The sequence below is a fragment of the Mustela nigripes genome, chromosome 12 (assembly GCF_022355385.1).
Source record: "Mustela nigripes isolate SB6536 chromosome 12, MUSNIG.SB6536, whole genome shotgun sequence".
Taxonomy (NCBI): Eukaryota; Metazoa; Chordata; class Mammalia; order Carnivora; family Mustelidae; genus Mustela; species Mustela nigripes.
In genome coordinates this window covers 35,380,563-35,407,275 of record NC_081568.1, presented here as the reverse complement: position 1 = coordinate 35,407,275, position 26,713 = coordinate 35,380,563, and the positions used below count along the sequence as shown (strand labels likewise).

The 26,713-nt window shown below is 36.0% G+C and overlaps 1 protein-coding gene across 2 annotated transcripts in view; it reads left to right on the top strand.

Annotated features, from left to right (window-relative positions):
- HCN1 (hyperpolarization activated cyclic nucleotide gated potassium channel 1) overlaps positions 1 to 26,713 on the top strand; it is a 394,861-nt gene that overhangs the window by 269,872 nt on the left and 98,276 nt on the right. For both annotated transcript variants that reach the window (XM_059417098.1, XM_059417097.1), the window contains one exon: positions 5,709 to 5,927. In XM_059417098.1, the coding sequence (XP_059273081.1) occupies positions 5,709 to 5,927 (219 nt within the window). The remainder of the gene's footprint in view (positions 1 to 5,708; positions 5,928 to 26,713) is intronic.

The window sequence follows — 26,713 nt, the reverse complement described above, 5'->3', positions numbered from 1 at the left end:
TCATGTACATTCTCTCTCTCTCTCTCTTTCTCTCTCTCTCTAAATTAAATAAAAAGAATTAAAATGTGTGGCAAATTATATCATTAAAAAATAGCAAAGAGTAAATTAGGAATAGATATTTAGATCAAATAAAGAATTGATATCCAGGGGCACCTGGGTGGCTCAGTGGGTTAGGCTTCTACCTTCGGCTGAGGTCATGATCTCGGGGTCCTGGGATCGAGCCTCCCGCATTGTGCTCCCTGTTGGGCAGGGGAGCCTGCTTCCCCCATCTCTCTGCCTGCCTTTCTGCCTACTTATGATCTCTCTCTCTCTGTGTTAGATAAATAAATAAAATCTTAAAAAAAAAAAAAAAGAATTGCTATCCAGTTTTCAGTTATGTATTATAAATTAATAGCAAAAAAATAAGAATTTCACTGGAAATGAGAAAGTCCACTTGGTTAATAAGTATATGAAAGCATTCTCAAATTCCCTCGTCAGAGTAATGTAAATAAAAGTAACAGTGGGTGCTATTTCTCACTCGAATAGGTGAAAAAGTATTTTTACTTGTTTTTGGGAAAGTTACAGACTGCAAAACAGTCTGGCTATATATATATATTTTTTTTTTTTTTAAGATTTTATTTATTTATTTGACAAACAGAGAGACCACAAGTAGACAGAGAGGCAGGCAGAGAGAGAGAGAGGGAAGCAGGGTCCCTGCTGAGCTCGATCCCAGGACGCTGAGATCATGACCTGAGCCGAAGGCAGAGAGACTTAACCTACTGAGCCACCCAGGTGCCCCTTGGCAATATATTTTATAATTAGATTGAAAACTTTACTCTTTGACCTAACAAACATACTCCTGAGAATGTATTTGATTGAGATAAAGTACAAAGTTGTTTATTACAGAATAGTCTGTAGTCGCAGGAACTAGAAAACAATAGACAAATGGGAGAGATAACTATCATCAATGGGTTATTACATAGTTATATGGACACTAGATTATTTGGAGGAATTTTCCTGTGATAAAAGCTGTATGCAGAGAAGTATATATGATATGATCCATTTTGGTAGAAAGAAAGGCCAAGATCTGTGTGTGTGTTTTGTATGTGCCTAAGGAGATAAATGAAAATGAACATGAGCACACATTCTTGCACAAAATTGTTTGGCTGTTATCTGACTGCATTCCTTTGGGAAATTGAAACTTTCTTCTCCAGCTCCACATACTGCTTCCCCTCAAAAACAAAGGAATAAACAATACAAACAAAATTAAAGAACAGTCTCCACTGGGCACCCCATTGGATTTTTGAATTATTCCCATTATATCTAAGTCCATCAAGTTGCCTTGATGGACTTAGATATGCAACATGACCGGCTGACTGCCCCCATATAAGGAAGGGAATCTTGTACTAGATTTAGCAGCATAGTCAAAATTTATTTATTCACCCCTTCTTTCAACAACACTGTTTTCACCTAAAATAGTTAGTGTCTCCACTGAATCATGCAATTTAGAGTCTAACATGATCAATGAGACATGGCCCCAGCCCTAACTATGAGTAGTTGCCAGGCACATAAGATCATCATGTCCCAGGCGAAGTCACGATGACAGGGGAATTAGAGTGCTGAGGGAGCCCAGAAGAGATTGAAAGCCAGTCAGAAACAAGCCACGCTTATTTTCTTTCAATTCATTCTTGGACTAGATCTTAGGAATTGAGGCCTCTGTTTATTTTGCAGTGTTGTTTGCAATGAGTGAACTCATTTTTATTATAGCAGTATATTACTGAGTTTAATTTCAGCAATTTTATTATGTCATTTTAAATAACATATACAGTCAAGATTTTTATAGAACACATTCCTTTGTATTGTATTTGTTCATCAAATACTCCATTCCTTGTTCCTGGAACATCTGGAATTCAGGGAACTTTGGGTTTGTTCATGAAAATAGTTACATATTTTCGTGTATGAAAAAAAGTGTAGGGAAGGAATTTTGTTTATTCATCAAAATGAGAACTTGTACATGGGTCCGTTATACTATGTGCATAGTATAGTATAATAAAAGATACACATAATTTTATTCTCTTAAAACTGAATCTCATTTTTCTACGTGTCTGTGTATACACACACACACACACACATACATATATAGATCGATGGATGGGTGGATAGATAGGGCAACATTACCTCATTTTATAAATAACAGTGAATTTCAGTTTAAGAAAATTAATTCTTCCAACCAAATGGGGCTGGTTATTTTTTGTTCACAGCCACATGCGATTCCAAAGTTTATGAGGTTGGGCTTTTAAACTTTATCTTGTCCTCTCTTTAAATCTATACATTGGATTTTGGAAAACCCTGTTAAAACATGAACAGAAAAGTTTAAATGTAGTCAGTGTATTTTTAAATAACTTACACTCTTCTGATAATTTAAGAATTCATTGACAAAAGCAGGGATGTGGGGATGGGGTATGACCTTGTAGTTGCTCAGGCACACACTTCCAGGAGAATCCTGTGCTTCGTTACAAAGCTCAGCTGTTGCTATCTTGACATTCTTAATAATTTTATCTGTGAAGTTACGTTTCGTAAGTGAAGTCCCTGGGACAGTGGGGCATGAATGTGAGCAGCACTGGGACAGTGGGGTGTGAACCTGAGCAGCAGCGCTGCATGGGGGAAACTCAGCACTCACAGGTTCAGTCCTGTAGGCACAGTAGGCAACACAGAAGCCAAGTACTGCCCCTGACAGTGTGGTGTATGCATAGGCATGCCTCAGCAGGCTGACATGCTGAGTCCCCCATGTGGCTGTGCCAGAAGCGACTGTGGGAGGTAGGAGTGACCCACCCCCCAAGCAGGGACAGGAATCTTGGTGAGAAAGCAGCTGACTCTCAGTCCCAGGATCCTGTCCCTGCAGTATCTACACAGATATTAAATCTTCTGTCTCAATTCCAAGATAATACTTGGGGAACTCAGATGGTAAATTTTGTCAATAAATTATTACAAAATAGGGAGGACACAGGGATATTGCAATAAAGCCTGTCGGGGTGTTATTAGAATACTTCACATTTACGATGTCCAATTTTGAAAACTCCTGCAACATTGCAAAGCAAATATCCACCAGCCTACAAATACAGATTAAAGATCATCACATTTGATGGACAATCACACTATTTTCATATGAAACTTTAAATAAACCAATTATTAACAGAGAAGATAATTCTTAATTAAATTTTCCTTATAATTGAAAATAAAGAAATAAAATACATAAATAGGCATTTTGGATTATATGCAAATTATGAAACTACTTTTGGTTTCTTATTCAGTCTTAGCAAGTTACAGGAAATGTCAGAGGAAATCTTAAAATGTCAGTGCATACATTTACATTCAACATTAAATTCAGTATACAGTGTAAATGATCTTTGTTGTGAGGGAATTGTTTTGTATCTTCACTGTGGTGATGAATACACAAACTTATACATGTGATAAATTTGCATAAAATTTGTATAAAACTAAGTCCACACACAAATGAGTCCTGGTAAATTGGTAAAATATGAATGGGATCAGTGGATTGTACCCATGTCAATTTCCTGGGTGTAACATTGTAGTTATTTTCAGGATGTTACCATTTGGGATAAATGGTACATGGGTTCTCTATTATTTCTTATAATCTGCATGTTAATCTGCAGTTATTTTAAAATGAAAAGTTTAATTAAAAATCACATTCAAGGGGTTAAGCCGCTGCCTTCAGCTCAGGTCATGATCTCAGGGTCCTGGGATTGAGTCCCGCATCGGACTCTCTGCTCAGCAGGGAGCCTGCTTCCCTCTCTCTCTCTGCCTGCCTCTCTGCCTACTTGTGATCTCTCTCTGTCAAATAAATAAATAAAAATCTTAAAAAAAAAAAATCACATTCAAGGGCACCTGGATGGCTTAGTGGATTAAAGCCTCTGCCTTCGGCTCAGGTCATGATCCCAGGGTCCTGAGTTGGAGCCCCACACTGGGCTCTCTGCTCCACAGGGAGCCCGTTCCCCCCTCCACTCTGCCTGCCTCTCTGCCTGCTTGTGATCTCTGTCTGTCAAATAAATAAATAAAATCTTTTAATTAATTAATAAATAAATATCACATTCATACATGAAACTAATTTGTATGAACACTTAAATCTTTATTGAAAAATTGTTCCATTAGACTCAAGCTCCAAATATACTAAAATTTGTTTGCTAAGTCAGAAATTTATCTCAGTATTGTCACAATGCATACTCTTAATAGCCCTAGTAATGGTTGCAACTATCAGAAATTATTTGTCATCTTGGCGTTAGCCAAAACAAATGATGTCACTTACAATTTCATAATTGAAAATGAAATTGCTAATTGTATCAATTTTCAAGACCTAAGGAATGAATTTGCAGAAAATTAAGCCAGAAAAATTATATGATCAATCAGTATATCACAGTAATATAGTATTTCTCTTTATTGTATTACCCATAATTGATACAGAAATGTTATTTTTTGAAATTTATAAATTTATGTTGTTTTTCATCTACAATTCCTATTATAAGTAATAGAATATTTTTAAAGGGAAAAATTTTTATATTATTATCTTTAACAGCACTTATCCCCGCCTACATTTTGAACTAAAGGGCCCCAAACTTTCATTTTGCCCTGGGTCTTATAAATTATGTAAGTCTTGGGCCAGGAGATTTGATACAGATTGATCCAGAAAATCCTTTAAATTTTACCAAAGGGTAGATAAGTTATATTGAATACCTTATTTTTGTAGAATTGAACTTCACATAAATTTTTGGAAGAACTCAGAAATTGCATCCAATAACTAATCTCAGGAGTCAACTTCTTTTTGTCCAGAGGGTTTGCCAAGATATTATTTTGCTTATTTTATTGTATTGTATTATTTTATAAAAACCCAACAAGATTCATCCATCATCAGTCTTGACATTTAAATTTTCATTTACATTACTCTGAGAGAGGACTTCAAGGAAATCTTTCCATTTATCAGATGTACCTTTCCAAAGTGTGTTTATTTTACCTTTAAGAAATACAGAATTAAGGACTATGCAGATATATCAGTTTGGATTTTTTAAATCTAAACATCATAGTTTTGATAAAAATTCTGATACTTAGGTCCATCGGCTTCACATTTACCTGTGACATTTCTTAGCTTGCAAATATACTGCTAGAAAATGATTGGATTTCCTAGAAGCTTTGGAATGAGCCTGTCAGCAGTCATTCTTTTTTTATATGACAGTCACACCATTGTCCCAAACGAAATTTTAGGGGATTTTTTGTTGCTGTTGTTGTTGTTGTTGTTGTTATTGTTGTTTTACGATTTTATTTATTTATTTGACAGAGATCACAAGTAGGAAGAGAGGTAGGCAGAGAGAGGAGGAAGCAGGCTCCCCCCGGCTGAGCAGAGAGCCCGATGTGGGGCTCAATCCCAGCTGGGATGGTGACCCGAGCCAAAGGCAGAGGCTTTAACCCACTGAGCCACCCAGCCGCCCCCGAAATTTTAGTTTTAAAAACAACAAACCTAAAACTGACATTTGGGATGCATGTGTTAACAGTAAATTATTTGTTTCCTAGTGGTAGGCAAGCTTTGAAGAACATCAGGTCATTTGAGTAACAATGAAGGAAAATTATCTGTGTTAATGTTTTTGTGTACAGGTCACACCCACTTTTTATTCCACTATCATGATGGCTCAGCTTGTTTTCTTTATTCTCTTCTGTTCCAGAATGACTCGTGGGGAAAGCAGTATTCATATGCACTCTTCAAAGCCATGAGTCACATGCTGTGCATCGGGTATGGAGCCCAGGCCCCAGTCAGCATGTCGGATCTCTGGATTACCATGCTTAGCATGATCGTTGGGGCCACCTGCTACGCCATGTTTGTCGGCCATGCCACAGCTTTAATCCAGTCTTTGGATTCCTCCAGGCGGCAGTATCAAGAGAAGGTAATTCGTTTTATCACTAGTATCTTCAACCAGCTCGTTTGTAAATCGAGTTAATATTGTTCAGGTAACTAAATTCTTAATGTATCAAAAATATAATGAAATAAAATGTACAAAGCAGGAAAACAATCTATTTTGATATTTTGTAGTTTCCCCAAGATGCTTGTGGTAGCTGTCATTTGTTTCCAATTTCTTTCTTGAATAGCACTTTTAAAAAAAAATCTGAATTCACATCCACAGAAAAAAATAATTACATGTTTGAGAAGGCATGAAGCAGATTTGAAGTATTACCATCCATCATGCTCTATCATATTTCAACAGTTAAGGTAATATGCAGCCTTCTCTAGTATATGTTAGAAAAATACGTTAGCGATTAAATGTAACTTAGGCAGCCATTGTGCATGTCCCTCTGTGTTTCTCTGCATTATAATCATAATTTATATTATAACCCATATGCTTTGCTGAACATATGTTGCTCTTCTGTGTAGATAAGTCACCATACCCTCTAGTCTTAAAAATGCATATTAACAGCTGCTATCATATGTTCTTAAGCACAATGTGTTCATTAAAACAATTGCTGCTCTAAACTTCTTTCAAAAGAGAGAGGAAAAGTAAATATATGCGATAATATATTCATTGGATTCTTTTTCATATGCTGAATTATTCTGTCTGGGTCTGAACCTTGGATAATCGGACAGTACGTGTATATTTAACACATTATATCATGTACATGTATATCATTAACTTTCGGACAGATAAATAAGAATATTTCATAACTGAAGGAAGGATTTATAATGTAGAAGTTTGGTTTAACATGATGGAGTATATACTGTATACTGCACCAAAGAGCATGTCTGCAAGTAATGATTAAAATAGTTCTAGAATACTTCTCCTAGTGAGTGATAACAGGCTAGACTCATAACTACTTACAAAATAGCCGAAGATTGTTTCAGTTGTTTTATTTACAGACGTTTTCAACCCTATAATCACACAATAGGAGAAAAGGATCCCAGAGTCTTTATTTCCCTTGAATGTAATTACACTGCCACCAACTATTGGAATGAGCAAGTTGGTATTTTATTACTGAAGTAATGAAAAGATGAACCACCAAAATTGCTTCAAGGTACATTTTAAAATAAAGCCTTCAATTACATTGGAAAGAACAAAGCACATAGTAAGGGAGAAGAGACTTTATAGAATGGTGACTTTGACTAAAAATTATATACTCAAAGGAATTTGGGCAAACTTTATGGGGATTTAAGACAAGACTACAACAAGGTATATGTTTCTATTATACTGTTTGTTCTCTTCCAGTTGACATTGCTTTTTTTAAAAAAAAATGCTCTTTTCCCATCTCCTTTTTGTCTGCACTATTGGTACCTATTTTTCTTAAAAGCAAATAAATCTTCAATTTCCAGTATTGCGTTTATTACCATTGTATTGCATAATAAGTGAATTCACTATTTTTATGTTTTTAGACCTGCTTTATAATCCAAGTATAACTTAGAAACTCAATGCCTATGCAATTATAAGCAAAGATATTATGATGCCTGCAATATTTCAAATTATCAAGTTCTTGATATTACAAAGGGCTTAATAGACGGCAAGCATACTGAGGTAATCTTTTACTTTCTGGAGCAATCTAATCAGAATGAGCTGATTATAAGTATATATATGGATTTTCTTATTCTGGATGTTTCATATAAATGCAGTTATGCAACATATGATCTTCATCCAAATTGTATCATGTGTCAGTGCTTAATTACTTATTTTGGCTCATTAATATCCCATTGTATGGATATATCAGCATTTTGTTTATCTTTTCTTCAGTTGATGGACATTTGAATTGTTTCCTCCTTTCACTGTCATGAATAGAGCTGCTATTAACATTTGAGTACAAGTATAATTTGAATATCTGTTTTCATTTTGTTAAGGTATATACCTAGGAGTGGAATCGCTGGGTTACATAATAATTCCATGTTTAACTTTTTGAGGAACTGCTTTTTTTGTAGCTAATATTTATCTTTGGGTGTATTGGAACCATCTGCCATGGAGGACTATAAAATGAATATTGATATTGTTTTCACTGCCATATACCCAGTAATAACATAGTTTTGATGGAAAAGTGAGCACCAGTACATTTTATAGTAGCTATTCAGAATCCACTGGTGTTCAGCCCACATAATCAGACCCAGAGTTCACACCTAGACATAACAATCTATTGTCTCTTCATTTGCCATACTGCTGGGCTCCAGTGAAACTTTCAATCAAATCTAGTCTACTGCAAGTCATCTGGCCCACTGCATATGTCTGGAATCTTAGAGTTATTTAATTCTACCTTCTTAGGGAACATCTGTTCATTTGGGTTTTCCCAGCCAGAAGTTGTCCTATCATTTTAAGCAGCAACAGTAGATCCTCTGATTATGAGATCCTTACCTACACAATTTAGCAATGTTACTAATCTGACAGTAGGGTATCATTATCATCATCATTTGCTCTCTTGACCAAAAAAAATGCAATGATTTTCACAGTATAGCATTGCAGATTAAACTCTGACTTGAATCACAATGTATGTTCCTGATTTCATGGGTCATCATGTTTCATGTTCAATGACAATTCAGACAGCAACATTTTCCTCTTCTGTCAGTTATGGAGATTTCATAGTTTAAAACTGGTGGCATTTAAAATATGCCTCTCCTGATGCTCTGCTCTGGGTTACTAGCTAGCTTCATACTTCCTATGACTGGTAGACTGAGCAAGCTGAACTTCAGTAATAACCTAAAGTAATTAAATCATATTTTTTGGTTTTCAATTGTGGTTTTAAGTTTATTTAGTGAAGGTCATCTTTTCTGAATAAATAAAATCCCTCCCCCAGAACTTTTTGAGGCTAGAAGCCAGAAATGAGGAAGGTAGACAAAGTCCATAGGCTCTCTTTTCTCTCCTGTCAGAAGACTTGAGGAGCTACTGTTTGCCTTCAGAGAGAAGACACAGCGGGGAGGAAAAGGAAGGGAAAAGGCAGTTTTCACACCTGCTACGTGTGTGAAGTTAGTGTCCTTTGGTGGGAATGGCAAATGATTAAAGCTGATGGTTCCTTTATGAGATCCTTTGGACTCTTCAGGTAACACCCACTGAGTCTCTCTCCTATTCTTCCTAGATGAGGTCCTGCAAATTGAGGAGTTATCTCCAAGTTCTTTCTGCTCTGGGCTTCTTGCTCTGCCAGGCGGTACTCTTGGACAGGACCCAAGATACAATGCTGGCCCCGCTGTATGACTCAGATCTGGTCCACAGAAAAGCACCCCTGCATCCCTCCCTCAACCCATCCCTCAGTACTCACCTGCCTCCACACCAAAGCGATGAAGAGCCTGTGTCTAGCCTTCTCCAATTCCTTGGTAGGAGTTAGACCCTGTCCACAAGTTATTTATGTGTTCTCATATGCGAAACAAAACCCAGATCCATGTGTCCCAACTACGTGACCTTAGTTCAGAGATCCCCAAGTGGTTTTCTTGAAGCTGTACTCCCAGGTCATGTGTTAGAAGGTTTAGGGAGCTGGCAAAGGGACTCATAGCACAACAGTTACACTCTGAAGAAATCCACTCACTAATCCCATCAGGAAAATTCTCCTCTACCTTGTTCACCGCTGTAGAACTTTGATACCTCCGCTGTAGAACTTTTTTTTTTTTTTTTTTTTTTTTTTTTTTAACTTTGATACCTCCGGGAGTCTGGCTCCTTGAATCACCATTTACATTTGTAAACCAGTATTTAAGAGACAACTTTATACAGGCTGTTAGTAGTCAAGTTCTGGCAGAGTGAAAGTTATATGCAGATTTTCGACTATGCAAGGGGGTCAGCACCCTTAACCCTCACTTTATTTCAGAGGTCAATGGTATAAATAATCGTTCCCTGGCCAAATAAATTTGGAATTGTCGACTAAAAAATATGCATCAAAGTGCTGTTTCTGTGGATAAGTGTGTGCACCCTGAACATTTAACTTCTTGTGTTTGCCTTCTGTGCCAAACCCCCTTGAATTGTAATTGATTAGAGTGCACTTTGGAAAACATCTTTCTAGACAAACTCCCCAAAATGGATATTCCATTTTTTTTTAACTGACCCTGGGTGGTTACACTCTTTTCTAGATATGTCTGCAGTTCATCTCATCTTCAGGAGACGAAACTATTTTTGATCATTCTGTGTCTTTATACGGCTGCAACTTAGTGCTTATGCTTGGGCAGCCTTGGGGAACTTACTACTATTTTTAGATTCTCTTCCCTGTCATACAATTATAGTAATAGCAGCTTTTAGGTGTGCAAGAATTTTAACACAATACACAGTATGAATTTAGAGTAAGAGATTTCCAACTCACCTTGGTATACTTGATGTACGTGAAAGGCATTTTTTTTTAAAAGATATGTGTTCAGCATCATGATCAGACTATTACATTTAGCAATCAACAGCATGCGTCCAAAAAAACCCCAAAAACCAAAAACAAACAAACAAAAAAACTGCATTAAAACCCTTTGCTGAGAAGCTTTACACTTTCCACAGAACAGAAACTAAAATAACCTGTTATACAGTTATACAGCCCTTGAATTTTTTGCCCATACACGTGAGTATCGTTTAAAACGTGTCTTCTTTGTAGCAGCTAGGTGGTGCCACCCCTGTGCTTGGCTGAGTTCACAAATCTCTTGTAACCTATAGCTTCCCTGTCACTTCTCTGGCTCTCCTCTCCTGCTAAGCCTTGTTCCCTGGCAGTAATGAAAACCTTCTGCCACTGTCATAGTTAGTGCTGCTGCTGATGCTGGAACCACCATAGCCACCTTGGTTTCCTGGTTTGCCAAAGTATTGGCCTCCACCACAAGGGCCAGAGTTTCTGCCTCCAAAAATTTCCTCCTTTCGTGGGTCCAAAATTTCAAGATTGATTGTTGTTATTGCCAAAATCATTATACCTTCAGTCACCTCCAGAGCTGCTGCCATCATTACCAAATCCATTATAGGCATTCCCACTGCCATCGTATCTGCCACCGCCTGAATAGCCACCAAAGCCACCTTGCCCACAAAAGTTTCCCCCACAACCAAAGCTGTCATTCCATCAAAACCTCCATGACCACCGCCAAAGTTTCCAGAACCACTTCGATCTCTTGGTTGGATGAGGGCCTAGCCATCTCCTGCTTTCTCTCGCATAAGGCTTTCCTTACCTCACAGCTGTGGCCATTCACAGTGTGGCATTTTTGAATGACAATCTTGTCTACAGAGTTGTGGTCATCAAATGTTACAAAAGTAAAGCCACTCTTTGTGCTACTGTCAGTCATGATTTCAATCACTTCAGTTTTCCCATACTGTTCAAAATAGTCTCTTAGATGGTGTTCCTCGGTGGCTTCTTTAATGCCACCAACAGACATCTTCACAGTTTAGTGGGCACCAGGTCTTTGAGAATCTTCTCTTGAGACAACCCTCTTGGTTCCACACTATTCCATCCACCTCGTGTGACCTTGTGTTCATGGCTGCAGCCACCTCCTCCGCAGGGGCATGTGTGACAGACCCAAAGTCTCTGGAGCGCTTGGTGTTTGGATCTCTCATTACCACTCAGTCTATAAGCATTCCCCATTGTTCAAAACGGGTCCTTGGGTATTGTGCTAAGCCAAATAAGTTGATCAGAGAAAGAGAATTATCATAGGATAATTTGATATGTGGAATTTGAGAAACAAGGTGGAGGATCATAGGGAAGAGAGGAAAAAATGAAACAAGATGAAACCAGGAAGGGAGACAGACCATAAGAGACTCTGAGATTCAGTCAGGAAACAAATTGAGGGTTGCTGGAGTGGAAGGGTTGGGAGGGATGGGGTGTCTGGGTGATGGACATTGGGGAGGCTCTGTGCTATGGCGAGTGCTGTGAATTGTGTAAGACTGATGATCCACAGACCTGTACCCCTGAAGCAAATAATACATTATATGTTAATTTAAAAAATAAGTGAAAATTTTAAAAATAAATAAATAAAATGAAATGGTTCCGCAGACTCTCAGCAGTTGTTTTCAAGCTCAAACCCTCTGACAAAGAGTTTCCAAAACTGTTTAGTCTCTTCGGGGGCCTCTGACTTAGACATGACAGCAGTGGGAAAAGAGACTTCAATGATGCTTACTCGGCAGCATCCGTGGACAGAAAGCCATGAAAGATTTTTAATGTATAGTTTGAATCTGACCCAAGAATAACTCTAATTATATGAGGAAATTATCAGAGTGAAATACCTTTATATACTGAATAGCTTCCTAAATCCAGGAAGCAAAGTGTCTAAGTCCAAGACAAGTGCAGGAATGATTTTTTTTTTTAATAGACTGTGCTTGTTGATGGTAGAGCACATGGCAGTGAGCCAGTGCTACTCCAGGCTTCAAATATTGATTATGTTCTATAAAATTTTTAACATGTCATATTCTCAATTTAGTAATGATAGGAAATTTAAAGGCTAAATTATCCAAAAGAACAATGATAAAATTTTCTTCATCTCTGCAAGAGCTTCTATGATGCTCATTAAAGGCCCTTTGGAATAAGAAGGTATGGTTTAATATAAGTAATCTCTCAATCATAGAAGCGAGTTGTAAGTAATCCTGTATGAAACTACATCAAATTACATAATTTTGTGTAATCATACCTAAAACATAATATTCTAAATCTCGTCACTCCAGGCAAATATTTTTTTCTTGGTTTTAGTTAAAAATCCTTCCTTGTAAATGAAGAACTATAATCAGGACTATTGTATTTCTTATTCCATAGAAATCTTTTTTTTCTCTTTTTTTTTCTTTTTTAATCAGTTTAATCTTCCAAATTTGTATAAGCTCATGGTCTGACCAGAGACAAAAAGCTAAGCCCAAGACCTGCTCTCATTTTCAATCCACTGAAATATCATTTGCAATAAAGGATTTGATTTCACATCAGTTAAAATAAAGTTATTATGGTTAATATAGACATTTTCTTGGTAATATGCCCTTCAAAAATAATTTGAGTAGAGGAAGAATGATGCCTAATCAACTTTGAAACTCTTATGGATCTCTCAACCAAACCTCATTTCCAGCCAAATAATTATTGTTCTCTCAACAAATCAAATGAGTCTGACTTGCTACACCCTTCACCCTATCCCTTTGTATAATTTTACCCCTTTCACTGTTTACCTAGGTTTTTCCTTCCCTTTGGAGGGCTGTGAGATCTTCTCTGATTGTCTCAACTATAGTAATCTATTTTTTGTGTATATTTATCTGTCCAGAAGAGGTTAAGCACCATAGTGGAAACACCTGTGTCTCAGCTACTGTGTCATTCAGCCCTTGTACGTAGCAACCTCGGTATTATGATGCTGAGGATATAGTGGCAGTGAGGATCTAGAATGTTTATTGGTCCAACCTTTATGCTAACATAAATAGAAATAACAGTTTATAATTTGAACTATACTTATGCTGCCACATAAGTATACATGAGCACATCTTTTGAAAAACGTTATTTATTTACTTGTAGATAAACATAAAGATACTGCCTCACATGTTACAGCAAGTACTTGCTTATGTATTGTATATACTTATTTAGCTTAAACACTTGTAAAGACTTAATTTTCAATATGCTTTACCCTCTGGAATTCTGAGACTGATTTCTCTGTAAGTAAAAGCTATATTATGAAAATGCCTTTCATTAGGGCTGACACAATTTGTTAGTTTCCGGGTTGATCAGTATTGTGTTCTCCTTTAGGATGTGATGGAACCCATCATCCAAATAGATGGATGGGAATGCTTATCACTGCTGTCATGTAATTCTGAGTCTTTAAAAAAAAAAAAAAAAAAAGACTATGACCAGAGCAAAGAGAAAAAATTCAGAGTAGTGACTATGATAGTTTGTAGGTAATTCTATTATTCGGTTAAAAGAAAAGAAGAGCAATTATGTCCTGCTTTCTTAACCTATCTTCACTTAGTCAGTTGAGCTGCTAATTTGATTTACTGATTTTGTAGGCTATGTTAGTATCGGCCTTCAGAAAAGCAAAGAGACCTTGAAGTTAAAATGATCTTGACCTTGGAAAATCAAATTGACCCAATGCTTAAATTAAAAATGGCTCGATGCCTTCATTTTGATTGGGAACATTTTTAGGGGGAAGATGTAGCTCTAAAATCCATGTGCATTCAGCAAAATGTTTCACTTGCTTTTCTTCCTTATTCGTAAAGGCTTTCTTCCTTCCTTTACAAATGAGAATGCCATGAGCACAACTCCCACATGGTTCCTTAATTAGTCAGAAAGATTTCCAATTCCGCTATACCATATACTTTTGCCTCCCAGGAGCTGAATTTAACGTACTCTTGTATGTTAAAGTGGTAGTTCTGCCAAATGTTTTCAGGCCAAGGAGATCCTACGACTGGGACTATCTTCGAGATTTTCTCCTAGGAAAACAGCAGGGCAGTAGCCCTTGGGTTAGCTTCATGTGGCCACTTGAGCTGCTAACAAATCGGGCTCGTGGCAGAATGATGATGCTTCCCATTTTCAGCTGAGAAAAAATTTTCTTATGTTAACTAAGTATTGTAATAAAGATAGGGAAAGGTAGAGGGAGGGCTTTGGAGGCTGTTAATTTAATGAAGGTGAAAAATGGAATTTTGCCACTTGTAAATCTCTCATACCACTGATTTCCAACCAACCTTTGTATTTTAATATATCCCACTGAGAAATATGGTATTCCTTTTCACTCAGTGATACTTTCTGTAGCAATATTCTACGTGAGAGGGTAAAATTTCCCATATCTTCATTGTTAGTATTCATGGTTTCAGGACTATACAAAGTGGTAAAAATTGGTTCTCAGCAATACTTCATCTAATTCTTTGCAGTTTACATTTATCATTTATTGATCATATGACAGCCTCTTATAATAGCTTTAAAGTAGAGTTGCATTTTCTACCATTTTTCTTTTCTGATTGATCTATTGACTTAATTTTTTAGGAATGTTTGTATTTTCATTTGAATGTACTCCCTGAATCTCTCTTTCAAATGTTTTGCTGTATTATATTTGTTGCCCCTTATATATCATGAGACATAAATACACTATTAAGCACTTTCACGGGGCAGAAGCTTGGTTACCAGGGACCCACTAATCTGACAAGAATGCACAGTGAATAAGAATTACTGAATGGAACTTGCATTTGCTTAGTCAGGTCATTGGGACCCTGAAAAAGGCTTTGAAGAATGCAAGGGAAAAAAATCAGCAGGTAGTGATAGTCACTATGAGACCAATGTCCCAGAGAAGACCCCTAATTTTGAGAAGACTCCTGGCAGACAGGAATAAAATGTGCAAACGCCCAGAGGTGGGTGTATGTGGGAATATTGAATTGTCTAATTTGAGTAAAGCAATAACTACCTTGTTGGGGAAACTGTGAAATAAGATTGGGTTATGGTCCACCTACAATAGTTTTGAATGTGGGAATGATGGGATTATACTTTGGGAAAAGGATATCCATTGCAAAATTTTAGCAAAAGGATATAGTAGTTGAAGCTGTCTTATAGGAAAATAAATCACAGCAGTCCATGAGATATGATGTACCCTTGATGCAGATCGTAAAGTTCCAAGATCAAATAGATCACTTCAGAAATGCTTACTGATAGATTAACACAACATGTTAAACAGGACAGGAATTGTAAGTAGATAGGAACACTCTGGTTAATAAACCCACTGGAAATGACCTTCTTTATAAGGAATCATGATACAAATAGTCTTCAGAGATAGCTTTCACGTGAGTCAGATCTCAAATCCATTTAATCCATTAAATGCATATTTACTAAATGCTTACTATGTGTCAGGTCTGGTACTAGACGCCAGGCACACAATGTAGGCAAATAAAGATAGTACTTTCCCTCATCAAGACTCTTGTAGTATAGTGGGCGGGAGAGGAGGGACATGACACCCAGAAACAAGATCTGTAGAAAACAGTCAGTTATAAAAATTGTAAAGTGCTGTAAGAGAAATGTAAAGACATGATAAGAGATTTTTAGGACTTTGGCTTAATTCATATGAGATGCAGTGAGGGTGGGAGAGGAGAAAAATTGATATTTAAGAAGAAACCTAAGAATGAGTAGAAGGGAGATAGTGAAGTGACCAGCATGGGGAAAAGCACTGAGGTGAGAAAAAGTTTGCCATGATTCAAGAACAGACAGGAAGGTGTGATTAGAGCTGAGGAAAGTGAAGCCGTTCGGGATGAGACTGGAAAGCTTAAGTTGTGTCGGATTATGTGGAACAGATTAGGTGGAACCTCATAGGCCTCCTTAACCATGTTGTACTGTAGCCCAACTGCTATGAGAGTCTAGTAAGAATTTGATGCAGAAGAGTTACATTAGATAAGATTTGAAATTTTTAAGAGTGTCCAGTCAACAATGTATGTAATACATTAAAGGAAAGCAAAAATGGCCAGGTATTTTTTGGCATTAGGCAAATGGGCTAGTGCTAACTTACAAAGACCCAAGTAGGATTTCAGTTTTATTAGATGAAATATTAAACAAGGTGGAAATATTAAACAGGCCATTCCAGATTGAATAAATACCACCTATGGCAAATGCTGAACTGTTTTAAGGACATAAACAATTCAGTGACCCAAAGAAGTATATGATTTTACTAATAAAACTATATGTTTTTACAAAGAACTATGATTTTACTAATAAAATAACTATATGAGAGATGAGAAGCCACATGAGTGGGGTGGCACTGTTTTAGATGGCCATTTTTATTATTATTTTTTAATTACTTTTTTTTAAAGATTTTATTTATCTATTAGAGAAGGAGAGAGAGAGATCAGAAGTAGGCAGAGAGGCAGGCAGAGAGAGGGGGAAACAGACTCCCCGCTAAGCAAGAACCTGCCTTGGGCTGGATCCCAGCCTGAGACCATAGCCTGGACCAAGGGCAGAGGCTTAACCCACTGAGCCACCCAGGTGCCCCTTACTTATTTATTTTGACAGAGAGAAAGAGAGAGAGAATATAAGCAGGGGGAGCAGGAGAGGGAGAAGCAGGTTTCCCGCTGAGCAGGAAGCCAGATGTGGGGTTCGATAGCAGGACACTGGTAACATGACTTGAGCCAAACGCAGATGCTTAATGCATGAGCCACCCAGCTGCCCCAAGATGGCCATTTTTAATACCGGTTCTTCCAAAACTTTTTCTCCATTGTCCCTCAAACTTTAATATGCATCATAATCACCTGGAGAGCTTCTTAATACACATCTGTGGGCCCCATTCCCAAAGGTTCTGATTCATTAGGTCTAGAGTGCCTGAGAATTTGCATTTCCAACAAATTTCAGTTGCTGCTGCTGCTGCTGCTGGTCCAAAAACTATCCTTTGAGAACTACTGCCCTAGAGTATTGTTCTTATATGTGTGTTTTAAGCTGTGCACAGACATGTCTGTCTTCTAGCTCATGACCAGGAAGGGAACATGGAGAACACACATCATACCAACTCGCTGCATTGATGAGAGCTTCGTTATGTTCTGCTTGAGGAGGCGGAGAAACATAATCTAGCTGGGGAGCTCTTTGACCAGCAAACAACTCAATACATATAGAAAAGGCAAAGAACAGACTTAGGTGGGAGTCTTATTATTTCTGCCATAAATACTACAGCAAAAAAATAGGCAGAAAAATGCTTGGTATTTTCTAGGAAACTGATAAACTTTGGATGGGTCATGGAGTACTTGAAAAACAGTGGTGGATATGAGACCTAAAGTCATTTGTGTTTGGTTTGGTAGGCAATGAAGAGCCATAGAGACTTTGAGTTATATGGCCTGACTCTACAAGAACTTAGACAATAGAGAATGGGGCAAAAAGTGATGGAGGAATAAAATGGAGGGAAGAACCTATGTCTTCCATTGAGCCATCTGTTAGTAAACTTGGACTGCATTACCGAGAATGCTTCTTATGCATTCTGTCTTATCTATCAGAGATGGTGAGGTGTCTTTAAAACAGTAATGGACTGTATACTTTTTATTAACAAAGATATCACTGTTATAAGAAAAATCTATTATATAGTTATGTACCGATAATTTTGTTTCCTCAGACTTTTCAATTGTGATCTGATTATTCTGAATCACTAACATGGATTTTCTGTCATTTTCAATGAAACAAAAAATGTGTTTTGTATAAAACAAAATGATGCCAGATTTACCATAATGTTATAATTCACTCTCTAAAGTCGTTTTTTTTTTCTCTCTGAAGAATGTATGAAATGAGATAAAAATTCATGGATTTTGTTGTTTTGATTAATTTGTATCCCAGTACAGCTAACATACAATGTTACATAAGTTTCAGCCATACAATACAGTGATTCCACAATTCTGTACATTACTCAGTGCTCATCATGGTGAGTGTGCTCTTACTCCCTGCACCTGTTTAATCCATCCACCTACCCTCCACTCCTCTGGTAGGCACCAGTTCTCTGTAGTAAAGAGTCTGTTTCTTGGGGTGTGTGTGTGTGTGTGTGTGTGTGTGTGTGTGTGTGTCTTTCCCTTTGCTTCTTTGTTTTGTTTCTTAAATTCCACATATGAGTGCAAATATATATTTGTCTTTCTATGACTTATTTCACTTAGTATTACTCTCTTCTAGTTCCATCCATGTCAGTGCAAATAGCAAGATTTCATTCTATTTTATGGTTGAATAATATTCCATTAAATTATATTATACACTATATATATATAATTTCTTCTTTACCCATTCATCAATCCATGGACACTTGGACTACTTCTATACTTTGGCTATTGAAAATAGTGCTGCTGTAAACATAGGGGTGCATGTATTTCTTTGAATTAGTGTTTTTGTATTCTTTGGGTAAATACCCAATAGTGCGATTGCTGGGTCAGACAGTAGTACTATTTTTAACTTTTTGAGGACACCCCATACTGTTTTTCACATTGGCTGTACCAGTTTGCATTCCCATCAACAGTGCATGAGTGTTCCTTTCTCTCCACATCCTTGCCAACACTTGTTATTTCTTGTGTTTTCAATTTTAGCCATTCTGACAGGTATGAGGTGATATCTCATTGTAGTATTGGTTTGCATTTCTCTGATGGTGAGTGATGGTGAGCTTCTTTTCATGTGTCTATTGGCCATCTGTATGCCTTCTTTGAAGAAATGTCTGTTCATGTTTTCCCCCTTTTTTTAGTTGTATTATTCATATTTGGGGTGTTGAGCTTTTTAAGTTCTTTATATATTTTGGATACTAACCTTTTATTAGATATGTCATTTGCATTATCTTCTCCCATTCTGCAAGTTGTTTTTTCGTTTCTTTGATTGTTTCCTTTACTGTGCAGAGCTCTTTATTTTGAAGTTATCCCAATAGTTCATTTTTGCTTTTGTTTCCCTAGTTTCAGGGGACCTATCTAGAAAAAAATCTGTCAAAGAAATGATTGCCTGCGTTCCTTTCTAGGATGTTTATGGTTTATGGTTTAAAGACCTCACGTTTAGGTCTTTAATCCGTTTTGAATTTATTTTTCTATATGGTGTAAGAAAGTGGTCCAGTTTCATTCTTTTGCTTGTAGCTGTCCAGTTTTCCCAACATCATTTGTTGAAGGGAGAGTTATTTTCCCTTTAAATATTTTTTCTTGCTTTGTTAAAGATAAATTGACCATATAAGTCTGGGCTCATTTCTGGGTTTTCTATTCTGTTCCATTGATCTACATGACTGTTTTTGTGCCATACCATACTATATTAATCACTACAGCTTTATAATATAGTTTGCAATCTAGAATTGTGGTTCCTCTAGCTTTGCCTTTCTTTTTCAAGATTGCTTTGGTTATTGGGGGTCTTTTGTGGTTCCATACAAATGTTAAGATTGTTTATTCTATTTCTATGAAAAATGCTGTTGGTATTTTGATAAGGATTGTGTTAAATGTGTAGATTGCTTTGGGTAGTATAGACATTTTAACAGTATTTGTTCTCCCAGTCCATGAGCATGGAGTGTCTTTCCATTTCTTTGTGTCACCTGTGTTGATTGTTACATCACCTGTGTTTTGTGCGTGATTTTATTTATTTGAGTCATTTCTCTTCTTTTCTTCATAAGTCTGGCTAGATGCTTATCAATTTTATTATTTTTTTTAAAGAACCAGCTCCTGTTTTCATTGATCTGTTCTTTCTGTTTTTTTTTTAAGTCTCCATATGATTTATTTCTGCTCTAATCTTTACTATCACCTTCCTTCTGCTAGTTTTAAGTTTTGTTTGTTCTTCATTTTCTGTTTTCTTTAGGTTAAGTTTAGGTTGCATATTTGAGATTTTTTCTTGCTTCTTGAGGTAGGCCTGTATTGCTATAAATTTCCCTCTTAGAACTGCTTTTGCTACATACCAAAGATTTTGGATCATTGTATTTCATTTTCATTTGCTTCTATGGATTTTTAAAATTTCTTCTTTTATTTCCTGGTTGACCCTTTCATTGTTTAGTAGCATGTTACTTAATCTCTATGTATTTGTGGTCTTTCCAGGTTTTTCCTTGTGGTTAACTTTTAATTTCATAACACTGTGGTCAGAAAAGATGCATAGTATGACTTTGATCTTCTTGAATTTGTCGAGACTAGTTTTGAGGCCTAATATTTGATCTATTCTGGAGAATGCTCCATGTGCACTTGAAAAGAATGTGTATTCTCCTGTTTTACGATGTGGTGTTATGAAGATATCTGTTAAAACCATTTCTTCCAGTATATCATTCAAAGCCATCATTACCTTGTTGGTTTTCTGTTTACATGACCTGTCTGTCCATTGATGTAAGTGGGGTGTTGACATCCTTTACTATTATTGGATCACTATTGATTAGTTCCTTGATGTTTGTTATTAATAATTTTATGTATTTGGGTACTCCTGTTTTGGGTGCATAAATATTTATAATTTTTTATCTTCTTGTTGGATTGTCCCTTTTATGATTATGTACTATCCTTCTTTGTCTTTCGTTACAGTCTTTGTTTTTAAAGTCTATTTTGTCTGTTATTAGTATTGCTACTCCATCTTTCTTTTGACATCCATTTGCATGATAGATGTTTCTCTATCCCTTCTCTTTCAATCTGCAGGTGTCTTTAGTTCTAAAATGAGTCTCTCGTGGGCAGCATGCAGATAGGTCTTGTTTTTTTAACCCATTCTGACATCCTCAGACTTTTGATTGGAGTGTTTAGTCCATTTACATTCAGAATAATTATTGATAGATATGTATTTATTGTCATTTTAATACTTGTCTTGTGGTTGTTTCTGAAAATTTTCTCTGGTCCTTTCTTGTCTTTTTCTATTTCCTAGCTGCTGGTTTTCTCTAGTATGTCGTATCTTTATCCCTTCTTCTATCAATGGACACTTGGGCTGCTTCCATACTTTGGTTTTTGTAAATAATGCTACTGTAAACATAGGAGTGCATATATCCTTTTGAATTAGTGTTTTCATATTCTTTGGGTAAATACCCAGTAGTGTAATTACTGAATCATATGGTAATTATATTTTTAACTTTTATCTCCATAGTGACTATACTGGTTGCATTTCCACTAACAGTGCATGAGAACTCAAGAGTTTTGAACTTAGTAGATTGATAGTGTGAACTTCAGATACAAATTAAGTACTTCTATTATAAAAATGAAGCAAGTCTAAACTGCTTTGATACAAAATATTTTCAACTTTTTCTGACTCTACCAATATTTTACTTAAAGGGTACAAACATATAAGAGAGATGATTATATTTCACATTCACTGCTTCAGCTTTGCCAAGTAAAATTATCTTAGAATAATACATTCAATTTAAAAGATTTCTTGCTGCCCTCCTACTTCACCAAGTTATTATTAAAGTTAATGAGCCAAAATTTTGGAAGTTGTTTAAACCATTGGGGAAAAGCCACTATTTAAAATACTTAGTATTAGCATATTTAATGAAAAATGATCTTCAGCTTCTGTATTGCAGTTTTATTAAGTGATATTTAGAGGGAATTCAGATGTCTACTAAATGATACAAATAGATTATTTCCACTTTTTCCTCAGTGAGAATATATTGCTAGTCATAATAACTCCCTGAATTAAGATCCCCACTTGAATGTAGCAGAAAAGCAACATATTAGAAACAGATGCAGAGCTGCTAAATGTGGGTGCATGGAGAGGAAGGAGGAAAAACAACCTACAGCAAGAGCAGAAACAGGAAAATGACAGAAACCACATTCCACAGCTAAAACGCCAGTCCTGTGGCACAATGTAGTGTAGAACCGGGCCTTGTCTGCCTGGGTAGCTTTCGACTGATTTAGAGAAGGCTCTGGTTGGAGGACTCCCATCCTGCATCTGGACTCCAATTTATTTTGATCAATTTCTAAACTGTATTTTTACTACAATGAGAGTTCCTTCTGTTTTGGTGGCATATGGCAGGCAGATTGTAAAGCTGAGCTGGTCCTGGAGACACGAGAGTTTTGGCTCACACATACTTGAAGAGGTGAGGAGGCTCTGAATCACATAATAATGGTGGCCAGAAAATAATGAACAGTTCATGCATCCTTCAGTAACAGTGAACAGTCTCAGACACAGCCACATGGGGCTCAGGTAGATGATAATTGTGGAATTTTGTTTTCCGGTTTGCCCAAACTTACTTTTTTTAAAATTTGGATTCATCATTTAAATCCTACAGGTTTTTCATCCAGACTTTTTAGTAGTTAAACACACACACACACACACACACACACACACACACAAAACCTTTAAAAAGATGGTAAAGATTGCTTTAAAATATCAGGAAATTTCACATTTGATTTGAGGGATGATTCTTCTGAAATATATTTAAATGTTTTGAAAGGGTACAAGGTTATATGTCTTAATTTTCTGGAAGTTTTCTTTAATTGGAACACTGTTTCCTGATTGGATGACTCATTCATCCTGGCTTCCTGACAAGATTACAAACTCCTAGTCATGCAGGCTACAGGAAGTTGTGCATTGGAGAAATCACAGAATTTTAAAAAGTAAATTTATAAATCAGGTTTTTTAAAATAAATAATTCAGATGACAAGATTCTAACTTTAATAAATTCATAATGTTTTCTTTATGCAATCGCAATAATAATCCCTTCTATAGAAATCTGAAAAAAATCTAGCATAAATCATGCAGTACCACCACATTTTATAGAAATATAAAATACCCCATTTTCTGTCCCAGTTTTAGGTAATAATAAGTGAAAGCTGAATCTATGCAATTTTAAAGAATCATAACAAAGAAAATAATATTCTAAGAATGAGTGTGCATGGGGCTCAACTGTATTAGAATATATCTATAAAGACATCTGTATTTTTTAAATCATTGTCTAGATAACTAATGCTGTATAGACAACATTAGCATAAATATTTTCTTAGCTTAAAAGATACTAGGTTACACTTTAATTTGTTGGTACTGGAAAGAAGGAAGAGTTTTCTGTTTAGGCACCCTTATTATGATTTTACTCTCAATTAATTTACATTTCAGAGATAAGAAGCCTGTGACCCAGGGAGATTAAATTATATTCCATATTCACACATCAAGCTAGCAGAGTGGCAAAGATACAAAGCAGCATTCTTATTTCCTAACCCAGTGTGCTTTGGAGAGATGCATAGGTAATTAAAGAGGATAAAATTATCAGGAGTATTTACAGGTCAGCCTTTGCATTTATCTTCTAACCTCTAAAAAGAGACCATATATCTGAAGACCCTGTTGTGAGCTAAATTACTATTCTCAGATTATTGCCTTTATACAAAAAATTTTTTGAAAAAAGGAGTGATGCTCAAGTCAGAGCAGATTAATTACACTTTTCCTTGGTTGAGCGCATGGACTTGGTGAGCTAGACTGTAAGTGGGCACTGTATCCAGATATAAATAACTTTTCACTAAAAAATTACTTTGCCAGTGCAGTTTAGGTGCTTTCAGCTTTATAAATAGTGCATTTACACTTTAGAAAATCAATTTCCATGATTTTTATTGACAATAAAATAGTATCCCACAGATTTCATATTGTTGCGAAGTTTTTCTTTGACTATATTTAATGTAATATACACACCATTAAGATGTCTGAGGGTTATTAATAGCCCATCACATTCATCAATCAGGTTGGTCCACAAACCTTTTCATTTATCTGAAAGAATATGTGCTTGGCACAGCAAGCAACTTTTTAAAATCCCGAGTAATGCAGAGAGATCTAAAGGGAAACACGAGGGCATAATGTGACTGCTAAGCGTTTATCAATAAAATCTGCTAACAAACTTGTAGAGCAGTTACTTTTCTTATTGAATTGTTGGCAAAACTGTAATATAATTGGATTGTAAAGTTTATCTCACATGAAGATAGCATTTCACTGTTTTAGAACTTTGTACATGTTTCTCTGATATATAAGTTTGGTTGTTTTTCTGAAGTAAAGTATGTGGAAATACTGCTTTGGTTATTAGTATTTTATTTTTGTATTTTCATATTAAAGTGTTGCTGGGAAATATTAAGTATTTTTGACATTAGCCTGAAATACCCATTATTTTAAATGAGTGAAAGTTAATAGTTTTCTTGTTACCTCATGAAATTTGAAAACTTGTTGTGGATTTTGATATTATGCATCCATATTTTAAAGTATTCTTTGTTTTTCAGAAAAATTAGTATAGGGAGTTCCAATAATTTAAAAGAAGACATGGTGGCATTAAATGAACAAAAGGTCTAATGGCACAGTAATATGGAACAAATAAGCAGAATATTTGAGTGATATTGTTGGTTCTGGTATTTCCAGAATGATAGGAAGGGCACTGTAGGTTTGTTATTTGCTGTAGAAACTTATCTGACATTCTTACCTTAGATTCGTAAAAGTTCTAAGCAATTCTCTGAGAATTTTTTCAGAAAAATATTGAATTATCGTTAAAGATACCCAGTTTCATGTGGAATATACCTTCTTGGTAGGCTTCAGTTCTTCATTTCTGCATCTGCTAACCCTATACATATTATTAAGAGTCTTGTATAAATTACTGTTAAGAAATCGTGTAAGGAATCTAGCTTTGTTCCCTTGAAAAGAGCTTTGTGATATCATAACAACGCTCTTCTAATGGAAACCACGGTATGATTCAGAGTAGCTGAAGATAGCTGCTAATAATTACTATGCTCACAGCACACTTATCTTGACTGTGCCATTTTCTCTAGAAAAGGAAATAACATTTAATATTTTCTAGTTTTACAAAGGGTAAGGGAATTAACCTCACTTTGAACAAGCAACAGGGTATCTTAATCTCTTAGTCTCAGGAGATTTCCTGTGTTATTTAAGTAACAAAAAAGATTTTCTTCAGATCCTCTGACACTGAAAGATAATATTACTATCTCTATGGTGTATAAAAGAAGCTGTAGATCTAGCAAGGACATTCAATGCAGAAAAAATTTATGGGTATTTTACCAGGCTTCAGAGTCATGAAATCTTAAGCTCTTTTTCTTACTTCTATGATGAGATACATATAACACAAAAGTTACCATTTTAACCAAATTTTTCTATACTTAGGTTATAAACATGTTTACTAACCCATAACCCAGCAATTCAGTCCCCATAATACCACTTCCAATATAACTTAAGTTCTTCCAGAGTGATCTTCTTAGCATGCGCTAGATATCCATAACATATATAGAAAATAATGAATTGCACCCTTCAACTCTTCGAGTTCTTGCTTTTTCTCATCATGATATATCTGAAGTACATTTTCGTATTTGTCTTTATTTGAAATTTGATTTTATTGTCCTAAGAACACTTAATATGAGAACTACCCTCAACAAATCTTGAAGTATAACAATATATCATTGTTGACTATGGATACACTGTTGTACAGGAAATCTCCAGACCTTACTCCTCTTGCTTATCTTAGGTTTTTTGCTTGGTTGATGAATAACTCCCCTTTTCCTCCTCCCTCCAGGTCCTGCAACCACCATTCTCTTCTGTGGTTCTATGGATTTGACTCTATGACTGGCGTATTAAGCTTATTAACCTTAACTAAATGCCCATCCATGTCTGTGCATGTTGTAGAATTTCCTTTTTTGAGGCTGAATAGTATTCCACTGTAGTGATACTGTTGATAGCCATTTTGTTGTCTCCACATCTTGGCTAGTGTGAATAGTGCCGCAACAACAGAGGATTGCAAAATCGCATCAAGATCGTGATTTTAATTGTTTTGGATAAATACCCAGAAGCAGAATTGCTGGATTATGTGGTATTTCTATTTTTAATTTTTTTTTCATAGTGATTGCACCATTTTGCATTTCCCACTAACAGGATGCAAGAGTTCTGATTTATCCACATCCCCATTTGTTGTCTTTTGGTTTTTTTTGTTGTTTTTTTGTAACAGTCATGCTGACAGGTGCGAGGCAGTATCTCCTTGCTGTTTTGGTTTGCCTTTCCTGGAGGTTTAATGGCAGTGAACATTTTCTTTTTCACCTGTTGGCCATATGAAGTTCTTCTTTGGAAATGTATCTATTCAAGTCCTTAGCCCATTTTTTAAATGGGCTCTTTGTTGAACTTACGTGGTTTGGGATTTTTGTTTTTAACAAATGAGTTGTAGAAGAGTCTTGTGAATCTATCTCACTCCTTTTATTTATTTTTTATTGTAGTATGCAGTCATCCCACTCTCTGTTTCTAAAACTTTTCATCATCCCAAACAGAAGCTCTGTACCCATTAAAAATTAACTTCCACCCATTCTGTTTGTTTCTATTATTAAATTTAAGGTACAGTTACATGTGTTCCATCGAGTAGTAGTTGAATAAATTAGCAGGCATTTCAATAAAGAAACGAAACCTAAGGTTTTATCCTATAGTGCCTTCTTGTGCTCTTTTTGGG